Source organism: Panicum virgatum, chromosome 4N, assembly GCF_016808335.1.
Source record: "Panicum virgatum strain AP13 chromosome 4N, P.virgatum_v5, whole genome shotgun sequence".
In the NCBI taxonomy this organism is placed as follows: Eukaryota; Viridiplantae; Streptophyta; class Magnoliopsida; order Poales; family Poaceae; genus Panicum; species Panicum virgatum.
Window position 1 is genome coordinate 13,362,529 of NC_053148.1, and position 19,980 is coordinate 13,382,508.

At 41.7% G+C, this 19,980-nt stretch overlaps 1 protein-coding gene across 3 annotated transcripts; it reads left to right on the plus strand.

Moving 5' to 3' along the window:
• The first annotated feature begins 177 nt into the window (after positions 1–177).
• LOC120669863 (chaperone protein dnaJ 1, mitochondrial) lies at positions 178–18,854 on the plus strand. 3 transcript variants are annotated; one of them, XM_039949738.1, is made up of 19 exons: positions 178–373; positions 7,287–7,379; positions 7,467–7,558; positions 11,824–11,907; positions 12,004–12,042; positions 12,171–12,320; positions 12,408–12,449; positions 12,545–12,632; positions 13,174–13,238; positions 13,323–13,385; positions 13,457–13,529; positions 14,022–14,113; positions 15,401–15,472; positions 15,557–15,616; positions 15,991–16,047; positions 16,366–16,414; positions 16,477–16,540; positions 17,729–17,818; positions 18,297–18,854. In XM_039949738.1, exons 1-19 carry the CDS (start codon positions 253–255, stop codon positions 18,322–18,324), a joined length of 1,422 nt encoding a protein of 473 aa, XP_039805672.1. In that variant the 5' UTR covers positions 178–252; the 3' UTR covers positions 18,325–18,854. The 3 variants fall into 3 exon arrangements, with proteins under 3 accessions (XP_039805672.1, XP_039805670.1, XP_039805671.1); XM_039949736.1 differs by having other exon boundaries at positions 181–373; positions 18,334–18,854; XM_039949737.1 differs by lacking the exon at positions 15,557–15,616 and having other exon boundaries at positions 184–373; positions 18,334–18,854.
• The last annotated feature ends 1,126 nt before the right edge of the window (positions 18,855–19,980 follow it).

Consider the following 19,980-nt stretch of genomic DNA (forward strand, 5'->3'; position numbering starts at 1 on the left):
CTACGCGTAGCACGGGCAGGTGCGGCGAAGCGCGCCTATCGTCCTAGTACACATGCGACTGAATTTTTTAAAGATAGGTAACGACCAGCTTTACGTAAATGACTTACGGAGATAAGCCTGCCGCCGCCACACAGGGGGGCAGCATGGTCATTTCGTCCCAAGCCCTAGAAAGGTCTTAAACCCCAACGTTCAGCAGAGGCGCCGAATCCCTAACTCCCCGTCCAGTCCCTCGGCACCCGAATTCCGGCGGCGATGGCGGCGGCTGCGGCAAGGTCCGGTTTCCGGCGCAGGTTCTCCATCTCGGCCTTCGCGCCGCCGAAGCCGCCCGCCCCGCGACCCCAGGCCGACCCCTCCCCCAACCTCTTCGTCTCCGGTGCGATTCCTCCTCCTCCCCATCCCTTCTCCCCTTTTCTGGTGACACCTACGGCTTTGGCGGTGGTCTCCTCTGTCGATTTACCTCGAGTATTGAATCGTTGCCGTCGGATGGTGGTCATGCGGCGCCTTGATTTTACGGGTTGGTTAGGTTTGGTAGCTCTGGATCTCGTCGTGGTTAATGTTTAGAAATCGATTGATTTCTAGCTCGCTCCTCGGAAATTGGGGAAAACTAGTGGTTATGCACGTGCCAAGGCACGTGTTTATTTAGTGGTTTTGCACGTTTCCGGTTTCCAGTCACATGTTTAAAACTAATTCTATATCAACTCTATGGAGCTACATAATATACTCCATGGTGTAAGAGTTTCGCCAAGTAGACAAATCAAAAATATATAAATCACAAAATTCAACAAAATAAAATTAATAACAATAATAATATAGCATAAGAACATGTCTCAATCTATTATTTATTGATATGGAAATTTAAAATATGACCAAGCTCCGGCCGGGTGCCCTTGCTCGCCGGGAACGGCATCTTGGGGGAGCTCCCTGACCCTGTGGCGGCGTATGCGTGCGACCTCCGGGAGCTTAAAATCTCGGGCAACGCGCTCGCAGGCGCCTCTCGGTCGCGTTGTGCAAGCTGCCGAGCCCCTCACCATGCTAGGCAAAGAAACCAATTTGCTATTTGAGTTTCCAAGGAACTGAGAAATTAGGCAAAAAAACGGGGACCATCCAACGGGGATGCCAGAGCAGCGGAAGATGCAGCACTCACTGAGGCTGGTGGTGCCGAGGAGCCGGAGCGGGCTGGAGCAGAAGCGGGCGGCAGCATCAGCGGGGTCGAGCTCGATGGCGCGTGCACAGCTCTTCACGCGTCGCTCCCATGCTGGTGGCCCCGCCCCCGCACGGCTGCAACGCCGCCACGCGTTGCTCCCAAGCGACTGCGCCGAGCAGCGTAGCGTCTCGGCCTGCACGCCAGTAGCCTCGCGCGTGCCGCGTCCCGGGCGTTGCATCCTGACCCGCCTGCACGCTGCCTCGCCGGCTGCACCGCTGGCTCCTCCCCTGGCGACGCCGCACGCGCCCGCAACTTCTGCGCGGCGACCATGGGCGAGCCAAGCGGGCGCGCCACCGGAAGGGCAGGGAGCACGGCGAGGAGGCGCGCAGCGCGAGCAGGGCGAGCAGCGAGAGCCCGCCTGCATGCTCCCGGCCATCCTCGCGGAGGGGTCTGCCCATGAATAATCAGATATATGAAACAGTTGCTCATTTCGGAAAGTAATATGCATGGATATCTGAAACAATTACTCATTTTGGCTTTAAAGTATCCACTGTGACTATGACCTTAAGTTCAACATGTATATTGGGCTATTCAGTGGTCACACAGAAGTTGTATGTATACTTGCATTAAAAATTTTAGCTATTACTTGGGTGTGTGGTTGTGTGTTGTAACGGTTCTTGTCCCTTTTTCTTAATATTCTTCTACGTGTTAGAGAAAAAAAATAGCTTTTATTGGTTCTACCATGCTTCTTCAAATAAAATTCCTTGCACATCTTGGTAAAGGCTGGAAACTAGATTAGCCAAGTTTAGCTTCGCTAGGCAGTAGGTAGTTCAGTTTTCTAGCTTTTAGATACAGGTTCCTTGGGGCTTTGAATTAATAAAAAAAGAGTGGTATGTCAACTGAATTAAATACAAGTTGGAAACCAAAATATTCTCTAAACAGCTCGGTCGAGGGTTCTACCATAGATGCATAGACATCATACGTCTTACTGGAAAAATTATTCAATGCTAAGGCCTCACTTTGGAGTTGGGAGAGATGTCTGCATGCCATTGCTATTTTTTTTTTTGGATGCTTCAGTTGATAAGACATCATTCGAAAAAAAAATATCCTCTTTGTAGATGCTTATTAAGAATTGATGTTACATGTGCTCTTAACCATCATAGGATGCAACATGGGAATAAACCAGAAAAAAAATGGAGCCACTGTCCAGTTAACTGAAGAATTTTTGACATGTCACAAGCTAGCATGCATATCTTGTCACATTATTAATATCTCAGCAAAACTTAATGTACTTACTGAAATGATTTGGGAGGAGAGCAATTCGAAGATAAGAGAAAATAAATTATAAGGGAGAATACTTACAGCGTTTAATTAGTTGCTCCTGTGGTAGACACTCCATTCTTTGCTTCAAAGCTTTATTTTCCAGGTCTGGCATAATATTCTGCTGGGTAAGAAATTCCATTTTAGTAGAGATTTCTACCCCTTCTGACTGCATAATCAAACATTGATTTCTTTATGCGGAATAAAACACCAAATTTTATAAGAGAAATGAAATCCATTCATGCAGTAAGCACACCTTTAATGCCTGAGCTCTACCCTCCAGCTCTGCAATATACTGAAGCTTCCAGTTCCAGACATGGGACCTCTGAGCATATTGCCTACAACCAATTGAAAAATACACTTTAATGCATAAAAAGCACACAATCATTGCAATCTATATTCTCCACAAATAAGATTGATTGAACTGCACGAAGTCCTAATTTAAATATTAGTTGTATGATCCCAGATTTAAATTGACAAGTCTATATATTACGATATCTTGCTTTCAGCCAGTGTAAATAAAATCTGTGTTTCAGAATTTAATAAAATCTGCCATAGTAAATTTCTAGCAAAATAATAACTGGCCTAATGCAAAGGAAATTGATCACTGACTGAGTTGGACTTGGCAATTCGAATAATCTTTACTACTGGCGGTAGCTGTACTGACTGAATACTAAGGCCTGCATTGCTGAAAACCTTCTTCGATCTCACCATGCACATGGTGCAATTGGGATCCTATCAGGAGCAGGAAACCTCTACTGCTAAAATATTGCGCAGGTGCCGTTGGGATCCGATCAAGAGCAGGAAACAAAATGCACGAGAAGAAAATCACCTGGTTAATTTTAATTTTCCACGTTACCTCACGCTGGGTGGAAAAAAAATGCCAGCCTACCTCATGTTAAGGGTCGGGGGTGGGTAAACACATCTCACGTTGCCACACTGGGGAGAGATCTAATAGAAGATATTTCTTCCAAATTTTGGATTTAAAATATATAGTAAATATTAAATCTATTACCTCTTAGTAAGTAATATGTTATTAGATCTACGATCCATAGTTACTTGGGATTATCTAGCAAAACCCTATCAATTCACTTAGAATGTGAAAAAAAAAGAATATTATTGCCATTTGCCCTAACAAACCACATAGCAAAGAGTTGTTATATTACTTGTCTGCAATAATGTTCAAGTATGCCCTTTTGTTTTCAATGCTAGGAAACTCTCTTAACTGAGAAAGCTTAACCTGCAAAACCATAGAACAAAAGATTCAGATTATATGTTCCTACTATTTACAGATCACAATAATGTACATTTAGGCAACATACCATGGATAGGCCTGCTACCCTGAAAACCTGAGTATCAAAATGCAACAAGTCTTTAGAAAAAAAATATTTCAGAAAGCAAATTCTTTCAACATGAGGGCTTTTATTATATAGGATTTCATTTGGCTCTATGCTAAAGAGATGAACTTACCTAATGGTGTCAGAAGGTCAGGCTCCTCTCCATCTTCAGCACTCCTGACCCTTTTCTGAAATTGCGAGATACGTCTCACATGGATCTGCAAAAGTAGCAGACCAAGATCCCTTTGATCAACTACAATGGCACAAATTGATCCGATTTGCCCAATCAGAGAAGTGAAGAAACCATAAGAACACATACATTACAAAGATATATTTTTGTAAGCACCTTCTATGATGAGAAATTATGCTGCAGCCATATGTTATGAGCACAACCATGAAAACAACATTATCAAAGATCTCCTGTTCCATGTAGAGTCTAATAAACAAGCATTGTGTAAATTGGCTGGAACAAATAAATGCTTAGATATTATTTCGGTTCCTGGCATAATAATTTCTCAGAATAGTCAATGAAAGAAATTATCTCCATGAATGTACGTGCACAATATATTTCATTCACTGTTTGCAATTGATGTTTTCAATAAACACTCTTTATAATGTTCTGCTATATAGTATCCTAGAAAAATCTCTTTTGGTGTAACTCTGTGTATATCTAAATTATCCAAAATTGTCACAACATGGAGCCTTAACAAATCCAAAGAATATTCACATACCAGCTTGAGGGCTCGCCCCTGGATCCTCCCGAACGCCTCAGGGAGCTGACGCAGCTGGCAATCCACGAGGCGCACGCTCTCCACCGGCTTGCCCTCCTTGGCCTGCTTGAGCACCGCCACCACCTCCTCCTGCACCGGGGCATAAAGACAGTTTTTTTGTTCATTTAGATAGAAGTGGGAATGTGAACGATTCAATCAACAAACAAAGCCCTCAAAATCACACAATTTGCATTTTCTTCAGTGAAAACAGAGCATATTGCTAGAACACGCGTTGAAGACCAATCATTCCTGTAGCATAGCTTATTAGTTACAAGCGAATCTGACCTCCATGTTCCTTGGTCAATCTATCTGCATAATCTCATCCTAGCTCCAGTTGGTTCCAAATTCTTAAAACATATATTATTGAAGGTCATATAATATCAATATTGTTTGTATAAAAATAATATTAGGTTTCCTGTTGCTGAAAGGATTATAGGTGTGATCAATGTCACATCTGCAAACATTTTGTAATGAAGCTACATACGAACAAGTGAATAGTCATAGATGTAGTGCTTTCTTTAAAGTTAACAATATCACATATGATGATACGAAAGATAGCAAAATAGACGAAAATGGAATGGCACTTTGCAAAAAAGTTTAATTTATGACATGCTCATCTTACACAAATAAATCATAAGAAAGCCACAAATATCTCAAGATATTCTGAACTGTAATGATACTTGCAGAATGAAAAACCTTCTTGATGTCATCCTGCGATGCATCCTTAGGAATACCAAGAATTTTGTAATAGTCTTTTTCAATCAAACAACAGTGGCCTGACAAAAGCACCCATAAATGTTAAATTGCCCTTTGTCATTGCAAAAGTATTTATGACAAGAAGAGTAGTTTAAACAAAGCATATTAACCTGTAGCATGAAAACTCCTGCTCGATATAAATGATGACAGCATGAATCGGCCATAGTACTTATCATCAATATACATGGCAGTAGAGCTGCAAGCTGCAGTAATCCAGATGAAAACAAAATTAACAAGGATAAGGAACAAAGAAGTACTGACAAGTAGAAAATGGTAATCTAAGATAATAAAGCAACACTTTGGAATTTATTGCTATCAGTAAATGTATATGTTTGATGTAAACGTACATATGTCAATTGTAGGTATCAAAAGTTATCTTGTATCTGTAGCATATATAGTGTTCCCAACGATATACACCGAAAAACACCCAATATAGGCTAAGAAGTTGTTTCTATCCAAAACATTTTCCAGGAAGCACAAGTATGAATTAGTTATGCTATGCTGTAATCTATAATTTGTATGAGCTAAAATAATTATTTTTATTCTATTCAGACTCAAAATAGAATTTTATGTGTTTTTTCTACATGTACAACAACAACAACATAGCTTTTTTTCCCAAGCAAGTTGGGGTAGGCTAGAGATGAAACCCGAAAGAAATAAGTTCAAGGTTCAGGCACATTGATAGCTAGTCTCCAAGCGCTCCTATCCAAAGCTATCTCTTTAGAGATATTCCAATCCTTAAGGTCTCTCTTAACCGACTCATCCCACGTCAGTTTAGGTCTACCTCTACCCCTCTTTACATTATCGACCCGCTCAAGAACCCCATTTCGCACCGGCGCCTCAGGAGGCCTTCGTTGGACATGTCCAAACCATCTCAGCCGATGCTGGGTAAGTTTCTCCTCAATTGGTGCCACTCCGACCCTATTCCGAATAACTTCGTTCCGGACTCTATCCCTCCTTGTGTGCCCGCAAAACCACCGCAACATCCGCATCTCTGCTACACTCAGTTGCTAGACATGTCGCCTTTTTATAGGCCAACATTCAGCACCGTATAGCATAGCCGGACGAATTGCTGTCCTATAGAATTTGCCTTTTAGCTTTTGTGGCACCCTCTTGTCACAAAGGATGCCAGAAGCTTGCCGCCATTTCATGATTACATGTATACTTTAAAATAAAATCTAACATTATGTACATGATTAAAAAACCACCCAAATATGACAGAAAAAACAAGAAAATAGCATTGCGCGAGTGAAATTAGTGAGTCAAAACCCTATAAAATAGACGGGAGTAGAAGCAAGCGCCACCCACCCACGGCGATGCAGGAGCAGCAGGAAGAGGAGAATCGTGGATGGGAGTAGAAGAAAGGAAGGAAATGTGGGGGGTTAAGGCGTTCAACTGGGATCATTTTGCGGAGTTTAGGATGAATACTGAATAGAGCGGATTATTGCTCAGAAATCCATTTTATAGGGTTTTGACTCACTAATTTCACTCGCGCAATGCTATTTTCTTGTTTTTTCTATCATATTTGGGTAGTTTTTTAATCATGTACAAAACGTTAGATTTTATTTCAAAGTATACATGCAGAAAAAACACATAGAATTCTTTTTTGAGTCTGAATAGAATAAAAATGATTATTTTAGCTCACACAAACTATAGATTACGAGCATAATATAATCAATTCATACTTGTGTGTTTCTGGAAAATGTTTTAGATAGGAACAAATTCTTAACCTATATTGAGTAGGTTTCGGTGTATATCGTTGGGGAACATTATATATGCTACAGATGCAAGATAACTTTTGATACCTGCAGTTGACAGATATACGTTTACATCAAACATATACATTTACTGGTAGCAATCAATTCCAAAGTGTTCTATTATCTTAGTACCATTTTCTACTTGTCAGTACTTCTTTGTTCCTTATCCTTATTGATTTTGTTTTCACCTGGATTACTGCAGCTTGCAGCTCTACTGGCATGTATATTGATGATAAGTACTATGGCCGATTCATGCGGTCATCATTTATATCGAGCAGGAGTTTTCATGCTACAGGTTAATCTCTGTTTAAACTACTCTTCTTGTCATAAATACTTTTGCAATGACAAAGGGCAATTTAACATTTATGGGTGCTTTTGTCAGGTCACTGTTGTTCGATTGAAAAAGACTATTACAAAATTCTTGGTGTTCCTAAGGATGCATCGCAGGATGACATCAAGAAGGCTTTTCATTTTGTAAGTATCATTACAGTTCAGAATATCTTGACCGGAAGACTCTCTCTTGAGTCGTCTCAGCATAGCCGGTCCCAAGCCCGGGTAAAGGAGAAGGGTTGCGTTAGGTTTTGGCAAACCAGCATAAAAATAGCCACTCTAATGGATTTGAAACCCACAAGAAACTCGTTGGGGCCCCTCTTAGCGACGCGCTACATCGGAACCCGGGTGTGGTGATAAATGGGCAAGGGCCGGGTTGCCATCCCCCCAAGGGTGCGTCGTATCGTGACCTGGGTACGATGATAAGTGAGCAAGGGTCGGGTCGTCACCTGAATGGCGCGTTACATCTACGCGCGGGTGTAGTGAAAAATGAGCAAGGGTATTCGCACTTCCCTCGACGGGTGCGAAGGGTAAGGAAGCTAGTCGAGCCAACTAGGATTCGTATAGGTAGCTGGAACGTAGGGTCCCTAACGGGTAAGTTGCGAGAGCTAGTTGATGCAGCAATTAGGAGGCGTGTAAATATTCTATGCGTTCAGGAGACTAAATGGAAGTGCCAGATGGCGAAGGAGGTTGAGGATACTGGCTTCAAGCTTTTGTACACGGGGGCAACTCCAGGTAGGAATGATGTAGGCATCTTGATTTATAGGAGCCTTAAGGATGGAGTCGTAGAGGTTAGAAGGCAAGCCGACCGGATTATCCTAATCCGGTTGATAGTTGGAGATTCGGATTCGAATGTGATCAGTGCCTATGCCCCTCAGTTAGGCCTTAGTGAGAGCACCAAGATGCAGTTCTGGGAAGATCTAGATATCATGGTTAGTACCGTGCCTACCAGCGAGAAACTCTTCATAGGAGATCTCAATGGCCATGTGGGTGCGACTAATGTAGGGTTCGAGCGAGTGCACGGGGGTTTTGGGTATGGTAGCAGGAGTCAAGAGGGGGAGGATGTGTTGAACTTCGCGTTAGCCTATGACTTGTTGATAGCGAATACCGTGTTTAAGAATAGGGAATCCATCTTGTGACGTTTCGTAGTGGACAACACTCGAGCCAGATCGACTTTATCCTTGCTAGGAGAGAGGATAGACATGATTGCTTAGATTGCAAAGTGATACTTGGGGAGTGTGTTGTCCCTCAATACAAGCTTGTGGTGGCGGAATTTCGTCTTCGGGTACGTGTCCACCGGGACAAATGTGATAAGATTGCGAGAACAAAGTGGTGGAAGCTTAGAGGGGAAGCGGCACAAGCGTTTAAGGAAATTATGCTAAGTGAGGGGCCTTGGGAAGGAGAAGACGCAGATGACATGTGGCTAAAGATGGAGACATGTGTTCGGAAGGTGGCCTCAGATGTGTTTGGCGTGAGTAGGGGAGGCAAACAGGAGGGGAAAGACAACTGGTGGTGGAACGACGTGGTGCAAAGGGCTATTAAGGAGGAGTGTTTCAAGCCCCTCCACCTTGACAAGAGTGCAGCCAACATCGAGGGCTATAAATTAGCGAAGAGGGTTGCAAAGTGAGCTGTGAGTGTAGCAAAGGGTAAGGCGTATGATGACCTATATCAGCGGCTATGCACGAAAGAAGGGGATAATGACATTTATAGGATGGCTAGGATCCGCGAGCGGAAGACAAGGAACATCAACCAAATCAAATGCATTAAGGATGGGACCATAGTCACAAAGTTCCTGGGTCGACTGGGTCGAGGAACGGGGTCGAGGGTCGAGGGTCGTCATTTTATAAAATTGTGGTACGAAGGGGGTATACATCTATGGAACGATAAATTATTATGTGGGACGCGACCCTGATTCATCGGGGTCGATATCTTCGGGTCGATAAAGACAAAAACTATATATGTGCTACTAATGAAGAAAATAATCTGCACAAGCATATAAGAAACATATGAAAGAGTACATTTGGACCATGCTACACGTACTCAGCTCATTGTCTAACAAAAACCACACCAATCCACTGTCTTTAACCTCCTTATCCCAATTAAATCTGCTAGCAATGGGACTGCGACCCCTTTCAATCCGGGACACGATCCAACCTTGAATGGGACGCTGACCCTCTTCGACCCCGACCCTCGAATCGGAACGACGTTCCCGGGTCGAGGGACGAGGCATCGACCCCGAATCCTGTGACTATGGATGGGACAGATCGACTGCTAGTGAAGGATGATGAGATCATGGATAGATGGAGAATGTACTTCGATAAGTTGTTTAATGGGGAGAGTGAGGGCCCTACCCTTGAGTTAGATGACTCTTTTGACAATACCAACAGACGTTTTGTGAGGAGAATTCAGGAGGTAGAGATCGGGGAGGCTTTGAAGAGGATGAAGAGAGGTAAAGCGATGGGCCCTGATGGTATCTCCATTGAGGTGTGGAGATGCCTAGGAGATAGAGCAATAGTATGGTTAACTAAGCTTTTTAATCTTATTTTTCGGTCAAACAAGATGACGGAAGAATAGAGGAGAAGTATATTAGTACCTATCTTCAAAAATAAGGGCGGTGTTCAAAGTTGTACTAACTACCGTGGGATTAAGCTGATGAGCCATACGATGAAGCTTTGGGAGAGAGTTATCGAGCATCGCCTAAGAAGAGTGACAAGTGTGACCCAAAACCAATTTGGGTTCATGCCTGGAAGATCAACCATGGAGGCGATTTTCTTAATACGACAATTGATGGAGAGATATAGGGAGCAGAAGAAGGACTTGCACATGGTCTTCATTGACCTTGAGAAGGCATATGACAAAGTACCGAGAAATATCATGTGGTGGGCCTTGGAGAAGCACAAAATCCCAACTAAGTACATTACCCTCATTTAGGATATGTACAAGGATGCGACGTTTGTCCGGACATGTAATGGCACCACCACTGACTTTTCTATTAGCATAGGCCTACACCAGGGGTCAGCATTGAGCCGTTATTTATTTGCTTTAGTGATGGATGAGGTCACAAGGGATATACAAGGTGAGATCCCTTGGTGTATGCTCTTTGCTGATGATGTGGTGCTAGTTGACGAGAGTAGGGCAGGGGTTAATAGGAAGTTAGAGCTGTGGAGACGCACGTTAGAGTCGAAAGGGTTCAGACTTAGTAGGACCAAGATCGAGTACATGATGTGCGATTTCAGCGCGACTAGGCATGAGGGGGGAGACGTTAGTCTAGATGGGCAAGTGGTGGTTCAGAAGGATACTTTTCGGTATTTAGGATCGGTGCTACAAACAGATGACGACATTGATGAAGATGTTAGGCATAGAATTTCAGTTGGCTGGTTGAAATGGCGGCAAGCTTCTGGCATCCTTTGTGACAAGAGGGTGCCACAAAAGTTAAATGGCAAGTTCTATAGGACAGTAATTCGTCCGGCGATGTTATACGGTGCTGAATGTTGGCCTACAAAAAGGCGACATGTCTAGCAACTGAGTGTAGCAGAGATGCGGATGTTGCGGTGTTTTGCGGGCACACAATGAGGGATAGAGTCCGGAACGAAGTTATTCGGGATAGGGTCGGGGTGGCACCAATTGAGGAGAAACTTACCCAGCATCGGCTGAGATGGTTTGGACATGTCCAACGAATGCCTCCTGAGGCGCCGGTGCGTAGTGGGGTTCTTGAGCGGATCGATAATGTAAAAAGGGGTAGAGGTAGACCTAAACTGACGTGGGATGAGTCGGTTAAGAGAGACCTTAAGGATTGGAATATCTCTAAAGAAATAGTTTTGGATAGGAGCGCTTGGAGACTAGCTATCAATGTGCCTGAACCTTGAATTTATTTCTTTCGGGTTTCATCTCTTGCCTACCCCAACTTGCTTGGGAAAAAAAGGCTATGTTGTTGTTGTATTTGTGGCTTTCTTATGATTGATTTGTGTAAGATGAGCATGTGTGATGTTGTTAACTTTAAAGAAAGCACTACACCTATGACTATTCACTTGTTTGTATGTAGCTTCATTACAAAATGTTTGCAGATGTGACATTGATCACACCCATAATCCTTTCAGCAACTGGAAACTTAATGTTATTCTTATACAAAAAGTATTGATATTATATGACCATCAATGATATATGTTTTAAGAATTTGGAACCAACTGGAGCTAGGATGAGATTATGCAGATAGAAAGGAACATGGAGGTTAGATTCACTTGTAACTAATAAGCTATGCTACAGGAATGATTGGTCTTCAATGCGTGTTCTAGCAATATGCTCTGTTATCACTGAAGAAAATGCAAATTGTGTGATTTTGAGGGCTTTGTTTGTTGATTGAGTTGTTAACATTCCCACTTCTATCTAAATGAAAAAAAAATTGTCTTTAGCTTGCAAAGAAGTACCATCCGGACACAAATAAAGGCAATACTGTTACAAAAAGGATGTTTCAGGAAATAAGAGATGCATACGAGGCGAGTAAGTTGGCACAATCTGTGTTTTGCTTATTGATGTGTTTTCATTGTTACTCCTAAATTAACACTGTCTTGTTATTCTAACTCCGACGGCAGACATTACGGGATCCTTCAAAGAGAGAGCAATATGACATGGTAAATTTTCATCGTTGGATTTCCTTTTGCAAATCCTTTTAGAAAATCGCATGGTTGCTTTCAAGCCCTTTACAGAGTTATCTACTTTGTTATCTGGGAGAAGCTTATGTTTTGTTGCAATATGACAGCTATTTTCTAGAGGGCCAAGGGGGAGGTTTGATGGGTCTTATCATGACACATTCTCAGGGTCCAACAATCGGAACCATGACCCTTTCACAGAATTCCACAGACATAATGATGGCCATTTCTCTAGTAAATTCTATAAAATATTTTCTGAGGTAGTTTTCCAGCACGTCAAATATATTTCCTTCCACTTGTCATTTCACTTCATACTATGGAGTTCCACTTACTCTATTGGATCTCAGGTTTTCCAACAAGAGACAAATATGCGTGCAAATGATATTGAGGTTAATTCTGAGGCCTCATTCTCTTTCATTTTAAATTGTTCCTTTTTCTTTATTCATTGTCTGGTTGAACTTATTCTATATCTTGACTTAAATAGGTAGAGTTGAGTCTATCTTTCAGTGAAGCTGCCAACGGGTGCATAAAGAAAGTGTCTTTTAGTGCAAAAAATGTTTGTGATTCATGTGGTGAGTATGCCTTTATGCTGGAACCTTTTGCTCGGTTACATTCATTTAGCGCTCTTGGATTTTGTATAATTGTACGTTGAATTGTTGAATCAAGTTAAATAATTGTGCTTATGCTGTTAGTAGGCACTTATGCATAAATCATCTTTTCTGAAGTGATCCTTAAACTGTCTCATACGTTTTGTTTTGGTGTTTTCCCTGAAAAGGGCGTACTTAGTAAGGGAATTTCCAGGTAGTCTTACCCTTGATTATTTTGCAAGGATTAGTGTGTTGTTAAGCCCAACAACAATGTTTGTCCAATTACGAAGCCCAGCACATCACTTGCCTAATTCTAGCAGATTTATTGCTGTAGTAGATCAGGCTTAAGGTTAATGCTGATGAATACTGACTTGTGGAAGTATGTAATGTTAGAATCAATTAGTAGTTTAATACTATAGAAGGCTAATTTTTCTTCATAATGCTTCCATCTTGTGCATATGATCATCCTGATTTATCCCATGTCCTCTTTGTTTTTTTATTAACCCTGATTTCGTTTTACTGTTAGGTGGGAGAGGTCACTTGGCAAACGCAAGGAAATATGTTTGTCCCTCATGTAATGGTTTAGGAAGAGTAAGTATTTGCTGTTACTTTCAAAGTTTCCATGCAGATATGTATGGTTTATATGTTTTGTGATTGTACTGTTTGTTTATGCAGATCACTACATATCCATTCACAACCACCTGTGGCTTTTGCAGAGGTGCTGGGAAAGTAATTAGGGTAATGATCCTGCAAGTAACATAAAGGAGTTGTGAGTTTTGCCCTATCTAATGCATGATAATTTTTTGCAGGATAACTGCTTGACATGCGAAGGTTCAGGGGTGGTAGATGGTGTGAAAAATGTTGAAGTGAAGCTCCCAGCAGGTGCCTTTTGTCTGTTTGCTTCTTTCTACATTCCTTTCAATTATCCTATAATCTAATGCAGTTACGGAGAATCATATTTGCATTGCTTCAACTGGAAACTTTTCTCCACTGTATTATTTATAGGCAATTAGGCATCTTTTGTGCTGCTAGCACTTACATGCCAAAATCTAGGTGCTTGTACATACTATAGTACTATACTCATGCATGCTACACGTGCATCTGTTTGCCTTAACAGGTTTTTTCAGGAGATATCTAGCACCTTTTGTAGCCACTGCTAGTCTGTTACTCCTTTTTATTCTATTAAAAGGATGGGGTTGCTTCACGATTTGCTGATGCTGTTCTGTCTTCCTCTTTGCATCTATGGCATGCTGCCTGAATAAGTTGTTAGTTACACTGTGCCTGATGTTTTACTATTAATTGAATGTTCAACAGAATAGTTTGCATTGTAATATATTAGCTCCTTGAAGATATTTATGGTTTTCTGCAATGTAGGAATTGATTCTGGTGATACAATTCATGTAAGGGAGGCTGGAGATAGTGGTGGACTTGGCACCCACCATGGAAGTCTATACATCAAAATTCAAGTGAGGATGCATATTCATGCATGGTTCTATTCATACATATATATCAGCCTATAAGTTCATTGAATTCCAATATTCACATATACTCAGGATTTAGTCACCTATCATCGGAGATATATATATGTCATATTGACTTGTTGGTGTCATGTTATCGGATAATACTTTTCCTACCTTAGGTTCAGTATGGTGTGTCACAAACAAAACATATTAGCAAATTCAGTTGGTTGTGCATGTGAACTCTACTTACACCATTTGTCCTTGTGGCATAGGTGTAGGATGTTTTACAGTTATCTATCATGGTTTTACTGGAAATTATGGGTCCACAGAGCTTGTAGCAATTCATATTCTGCTGGAAGTGACGCCTTGAGTTTCAAAAATTGTTAGATGTGCATGATGCTTGCATGCTTAAGTTCAAATGGGCTTTAAAAGCAAAAAAAATGCACCTTTTGGTTTTCATAAAAGGAGCTTTTACAAGACATGCCAGTAAAAGATGAATTGAATGCTCCAGCAGTAGTTCCTGTTCGGAAGGGAAACAAAAAAGGAAAAGTCCTGATTGTCAACCATGCCTGAAACCAGAGTATCTATTTCAAAGTGTCCGTCCAATTTTAGCATATTGTTGACATCAGAACCAATTTCTTCAGAGCTTTCTTCAGCGCACCATGTGTTTTCACCAGTTTTGGCATGATCTCTGTAGTGATAGCGTTCATGAAGTAGCTGGCTTTTGGTGCCTTATCTTGACCTTATGTGCAGTATCTTTGGGATGTCTCTCCCCTTGGGTTGACTTTTTTTGTTCGCTTGTCTCAGCTTTGTCCTAAGCTTGGATGATCCAGCACATTAACTACTATTTAATGTCTCAGAAACACCTCAAATTTTTTTTCATGAGTTCCACTTGGAGCATTGGCTTACCTTGTTTGATCCAAAAATATTATCGGTGAAGGATTTGTGACCAAAATATAATGTACGCCTTGCAGTATAGGATTCCTCATTGTTATGCATGTCATTTGCCGATTTGCCATGATGCTTGATATCTCTGCAATGTGTTATGTTTGATTCTTGCAACCATGTGAGGCTGTCATTGTAACTAACACACTTATTAGGAAAAAATCAGGAAATAGTTTTCTTTATTAATATATGGATTACTGATGAGTTCATAGGTATTCTGTGGTGCTATTACGTATTGCCCAGAGGCTATCAGCTTTGGCATTATGAACTTAATGTTATACAATATTAAGGTTCTCTTGTATCAAACAATTTATCTTCTGATTCTCCTGTCAACTGCGTATACTGTAGGTAGCAAATGATCCAGTGTTTAGGCGAGATGGTGCTGACGTCCATGTTGATAAAAAGATAAGCTTCACACAGGTAAATAGTTTCTGCTCACCTTCTATTTTGATCCTTTCTATTTGAACATTTGAAAGCAATGCTATTTCTCACTGTTGACCTCAGGAACCTTTATATGATCCAATATCAGTTGAAAGCAATGCTATTTCCCAAACAATAAATGATGTAAAGTTCTTTCCTTTTGTATGATTCATGTATCATAATTTATAATTTCTGTTTTAAGACAAATTGAATCTGTTCAGTAAAATATTTCCTGATTTTGATTTTGATTTCATTATAATGTTTTGCTCTGCAATTTGGAATCTTACAGAAAAGCAGTAACCTTTTATGTTCCAGGCACAGATCTAGCAGCAGCAGGCTCAGAAGTGGTAGTTTGTTATAATCTAGGAAATATCATTACCATTATTTTTCGCTATCATAATTTCAAAGTCGTATTTCTGTAACAATTTGTATTTTTTTACATTTCTGTAAAGGATTTGAATTTGTGGTTTTAATCGTTGTTTGCGATGAGTTTGGTGCTGATTTCTATAATCATGCAGGCAATGCTTGGTGGCAAGGTTGAAGTACCTACTTTAAATGGAAAAACAGAAGTGAAGGTAATAATTGATGATGAAGAAGCACATGGTGGTCCCTAAAAAATTGCTAGACACTTCTGTATTATGTTATCTTTCTGTTGTGTTAAGAGTTAGGTAGCGAGCCTTTGTCTATAAATCATACTATTTGCATAGAGCTCATTTCAAATTTGGAATGCCTGGCATACTTGAACTTATTTATACGGAAACATGTCTGCATGCGCTTGTTAACTTCATCTTAGTTTTTTTTTTGGTAACGTATCTGCATATACTTGTTAGATAATATCAATTGCCCCCTCCATATTTTCTTTACCTAATTGACATCTGATGGAATTTATCCAGATACCAAAAGGAGTCCAACCAGGTCATGTTGTAGTTTTAAGGGGAAAAGGTAACTTGAGAAATGTATCACCTGACTTCTAGTAAAGTGCTGCTGATATTAATTTCTATCAGGATTGCCAAATCTTTCGGGATACTTTGGGGATCAATATGTTCGATTTCAAATTCATTTCCCCTCGTAAGTTGCTTCTCCTTTTCTAGACACATTTGTTTTTTTTTTTTTGCCAAAATACAATAGTTTTCCTCCATACACACTAATTGTTATGGTCTTCCAATGCCTTCAACCATGTATTTGCTCTTGAAGTAAAAGTATGTTGATTACTGATTGGTTGCTTGTTAGCTTACATATGTTTGAAACAATCTTTATCATACTCTTCACAAAGTAAATAATGTTTGGCTTTCGTATCAATGAGGTGGAGAAAGACTCGAAAATGTTACAGTTGCAGTGGATATGCTGAACTGTTTGAACAGCCTATGTCAAACCATTCCAAGACAGATGGTTAAACTTGCAGTTGGATTGCTATTTTAATTGGCCCTTGATTGTCTTTTATCATGGTTAGGTTGTCGGTGTTAGGGTTCGGGATTTATCATAACTTTCATCTACATTCATGGGTCTATATATAATCATAAAACGAAGGGAGTCACATAATTCTAATACACCATTTATATGCATCTAATAATTTCATTGAAGTATATGTGGATTGGCCACCTTGCCCAACATATTGAGTCTTTGAGTTCTAGTTGGCTCATTGGTGCATCAGACTCAGCATTGTATTAGAAAATAAGTATTTATTGCACATTTCCTGTTGCAGTCCTCTGTGTACACATTACCCTATTGGGCCTAGTAGTAAAATAAAGCTTGCATTTGCGTCAGTTGTTACTATGGCACTGTTTAGTTTCCAAAAAATTTTACACAATATCCGTCACATCAAATCTTCGGACACATGCATGGAGCATTAAATGCAGTTGAAAAAATAACTAATTATACAGTCTAACTGATTAGCACGAGCTGAATCTTTTAAGACTAATTAATCCATAATTGGACTCTTTTTGTCAAGTAACAACGACATGTGCTACAGTACCAAAATTTAACTTTTTCACCAACTAAACACACCCTATGTATATTATTTGTTTTCTGGGCAGTTTCATCGTCAGTGCTTTGTGTTCAGCTCGGTTTATTCTAAGCAAACATTTGATCATTCAATGCCCTAGTATAGTCATTTGCTTTCTTTTATTTGCTAATCAAAAGTTAATTTATTTGATTAAAGGGCCCTAAAGAAGCATGTTGCAATTTCGTTTGGTTGATAATAAAACATAATTCATTGGTACTTGCTGTTCAGTTTGATTTATGATGCACTTTTTGCAGGGTGGTCACTGAACGTCAACGTGCTCTGCTGGAAGAATTTATATTAGAGGAAGCTACAAAAGAACAGAATACTTCTATAGTAGGAAACTGGTAAGTTCAGCACACAAACAACACACCTTCAATAGTGAAGTGTGTTATTTTCAGTTACACGGTAGATTTCGCGTGTCTCAATTGTTTTCCCTTTTCTATTCTGTTTTATTCTTGCTAAACTTATTTACATCGCTAGTATATAATCTCCGCACAGAGTTGGTAATCTCTCTATGTTAATGTTGCCCATCTTTGATGATAATATATTCAGTTCCTTTCAAGTTTGTATTATTCTTCAGTTTGACCTAGTGAAGTACCACATGCTTGCAACGTCATGAAAAAACTTTTGGCTTATCATTTATTAGTTCTTTCATTTCGTATCAAGTCTAAAGCACATACGAATGTTAAACTTCATTTTAATAGATAGAGCAGCCTGCTGGTAGTTAACTAACTGGTCAGCTTTTGAAAAGCGATGTGTGATCTTTATTGTTTTGCATTATAGCCTGTCTTCTGGTTGTGATAAAGATGAAATTTTAAACAGGCTTTATCAGCAGCTCTCTACTGGTTAATACTTACAGGTGGGAGCTAGTCACAGAAAATATGACGGGGAAAAATGTCATGATCGGAGCTGGCATCCTCCTACTGATTCACCTGATTCTGAGCAGGTGACCTAAGGCTTGGAAGCTGCAATTTTGCTGGGGCAGTGGAGCAACATCATAAATTCTTAGAAGATTTGGCTTCTTCACACAGTAGAACATAGGGTCACGATTCCTTAAAATTCTTTGCACCCATGATGGGGGGGGGGGGGTCCCAGGGGAAGAATAATCATAATAAGATATTTTAGCATCACATAGCTCGGACCATCTGAGATTGTCATTCGAGCATCCTAAATTTGGTTGTGGTTTCTCTTCAGTGGTGTAATATAGATGCTTGACCACAGCAATAGTTTAATGGTTTCAACCATGTTAGGGTGAAACTGGCTGTAACTTCTTTTGCGAATTAACGCATCCCTTTCCCTGGATCATGTTATTCTGTACATATCTCCCCTCTCAGCCCGCCAGGCTGATGTGGGTAAGGCACATTCCCTTTCCCTGGATCATGTTGCTGTTGCTGCTCGGTTCCAGACTTCTCAAGAGTGGAGGTTTGGATTGTTTTTTGGTCAATAGTTTTCTCACCATGTTCAGAATTAGTTGGGACTGATGTACGCGTTTTGGGGTTGAAAGTTGAATTTTTTTTTTTTTGGCAAAATTGGGCGCAGGACACTCCTCAAACGTGGTTTTTGCCGTAGGACACTGAAAAATACGGTCTTTGCCCCAACACACTAAAACTTTGTGGCCATTTGCTCCAACACACCGCCGTGAGCCCTCCGTCCGCATCGCGTCTCGCATCACTGTCGTGCCTCCATCCTCTTCTTCCTGCTGCTCGCGATACCCATGACTGCTGCCGGTGGTGAGGAGCCCATTGGTCGGCTCCCGGCCACCACGCCGCTCCCCAGCCTGACGGACGCGCTCCGCCACCCGCCTCGCCAGCCACCTCCTCACCACGCCGCACCTGCCGCATGCGCTGCTACTCGCGGCGTCCACCTCCACTCGGCCCTCCCGCCGGCCTCAAAGCTCTCCTTCCTCGCAGCCACGCCGCCGGCTACCTTCCCCGCCCCCTCCGCGCGCTCGCCCCTGGCTCCCCGCCGCTCCTCGATGCGGGTGGCTCGAGCGTGGATCGTGGGTGCCTCGGGCGCAGAGTTGGGCGGCGGAGGCCCGCTCCGCCCCTCCTCTCAATTCCCCCTCCTCAGTCCACCATTCTTCAATTCCTTGCGCACACGGCATCCTCCCGAGCCCCTCTACGACCACCCCGCGGCCGAGCTAGTCATCCGCCAGAGACGCTCGTCGCCGGAGATCTAGAGCCACCATGAAGCTGAGTTCGCCATCGCCCGGTGAGCTTTGGCCCTTGACCCTGTTCCTGGCTCTACATAGCACCGATAGGTTCTCCTTAATACACTAAACGTGATGCTTCTCTCGGATCCCGAGTTGAGCCACCCCATCGTCGGGAATGAGAGCGTCCAGATAGCCACGTTGAGCCGCCGCCGCGCCCTGTCTGTTGTCACCGCGTCCGGTCATCTCCGTCGACCAGCCGCCGCGACGTGGACTCCCACCAGACCACCTCGACCTCGTGTGCGCTTTGGTCCTCTCTCCAGTCAGGCACCGGCTGCCGCTGCCCCATCGCGTGGG

Bases quoted from the DNA above. Each gene is read 5' to 3' on its own strand.
- LOC120669863 (XM_039949736.1), top strand. From the start codon at position 253: ATGGCGGCGGCTGCGGCAAGGTCCGGTTTCCGGCGCAGGTTCTCCATC. The intron at 7,380-7,466 runs GTTAATCTCTGT...TGCTTTTGTCAG, and splicing joins CAGGAGTTTTCATGCTACAG to GTCACTGTTGTTCGATTGAA. The intron at 12,633-13,173 runs GTGAGTATGCCT...TTTTACTGTTAG, and splicing joins AAATGTTTGTGATTCATGTG to GTGGGAGAGGTCACTTGGCA.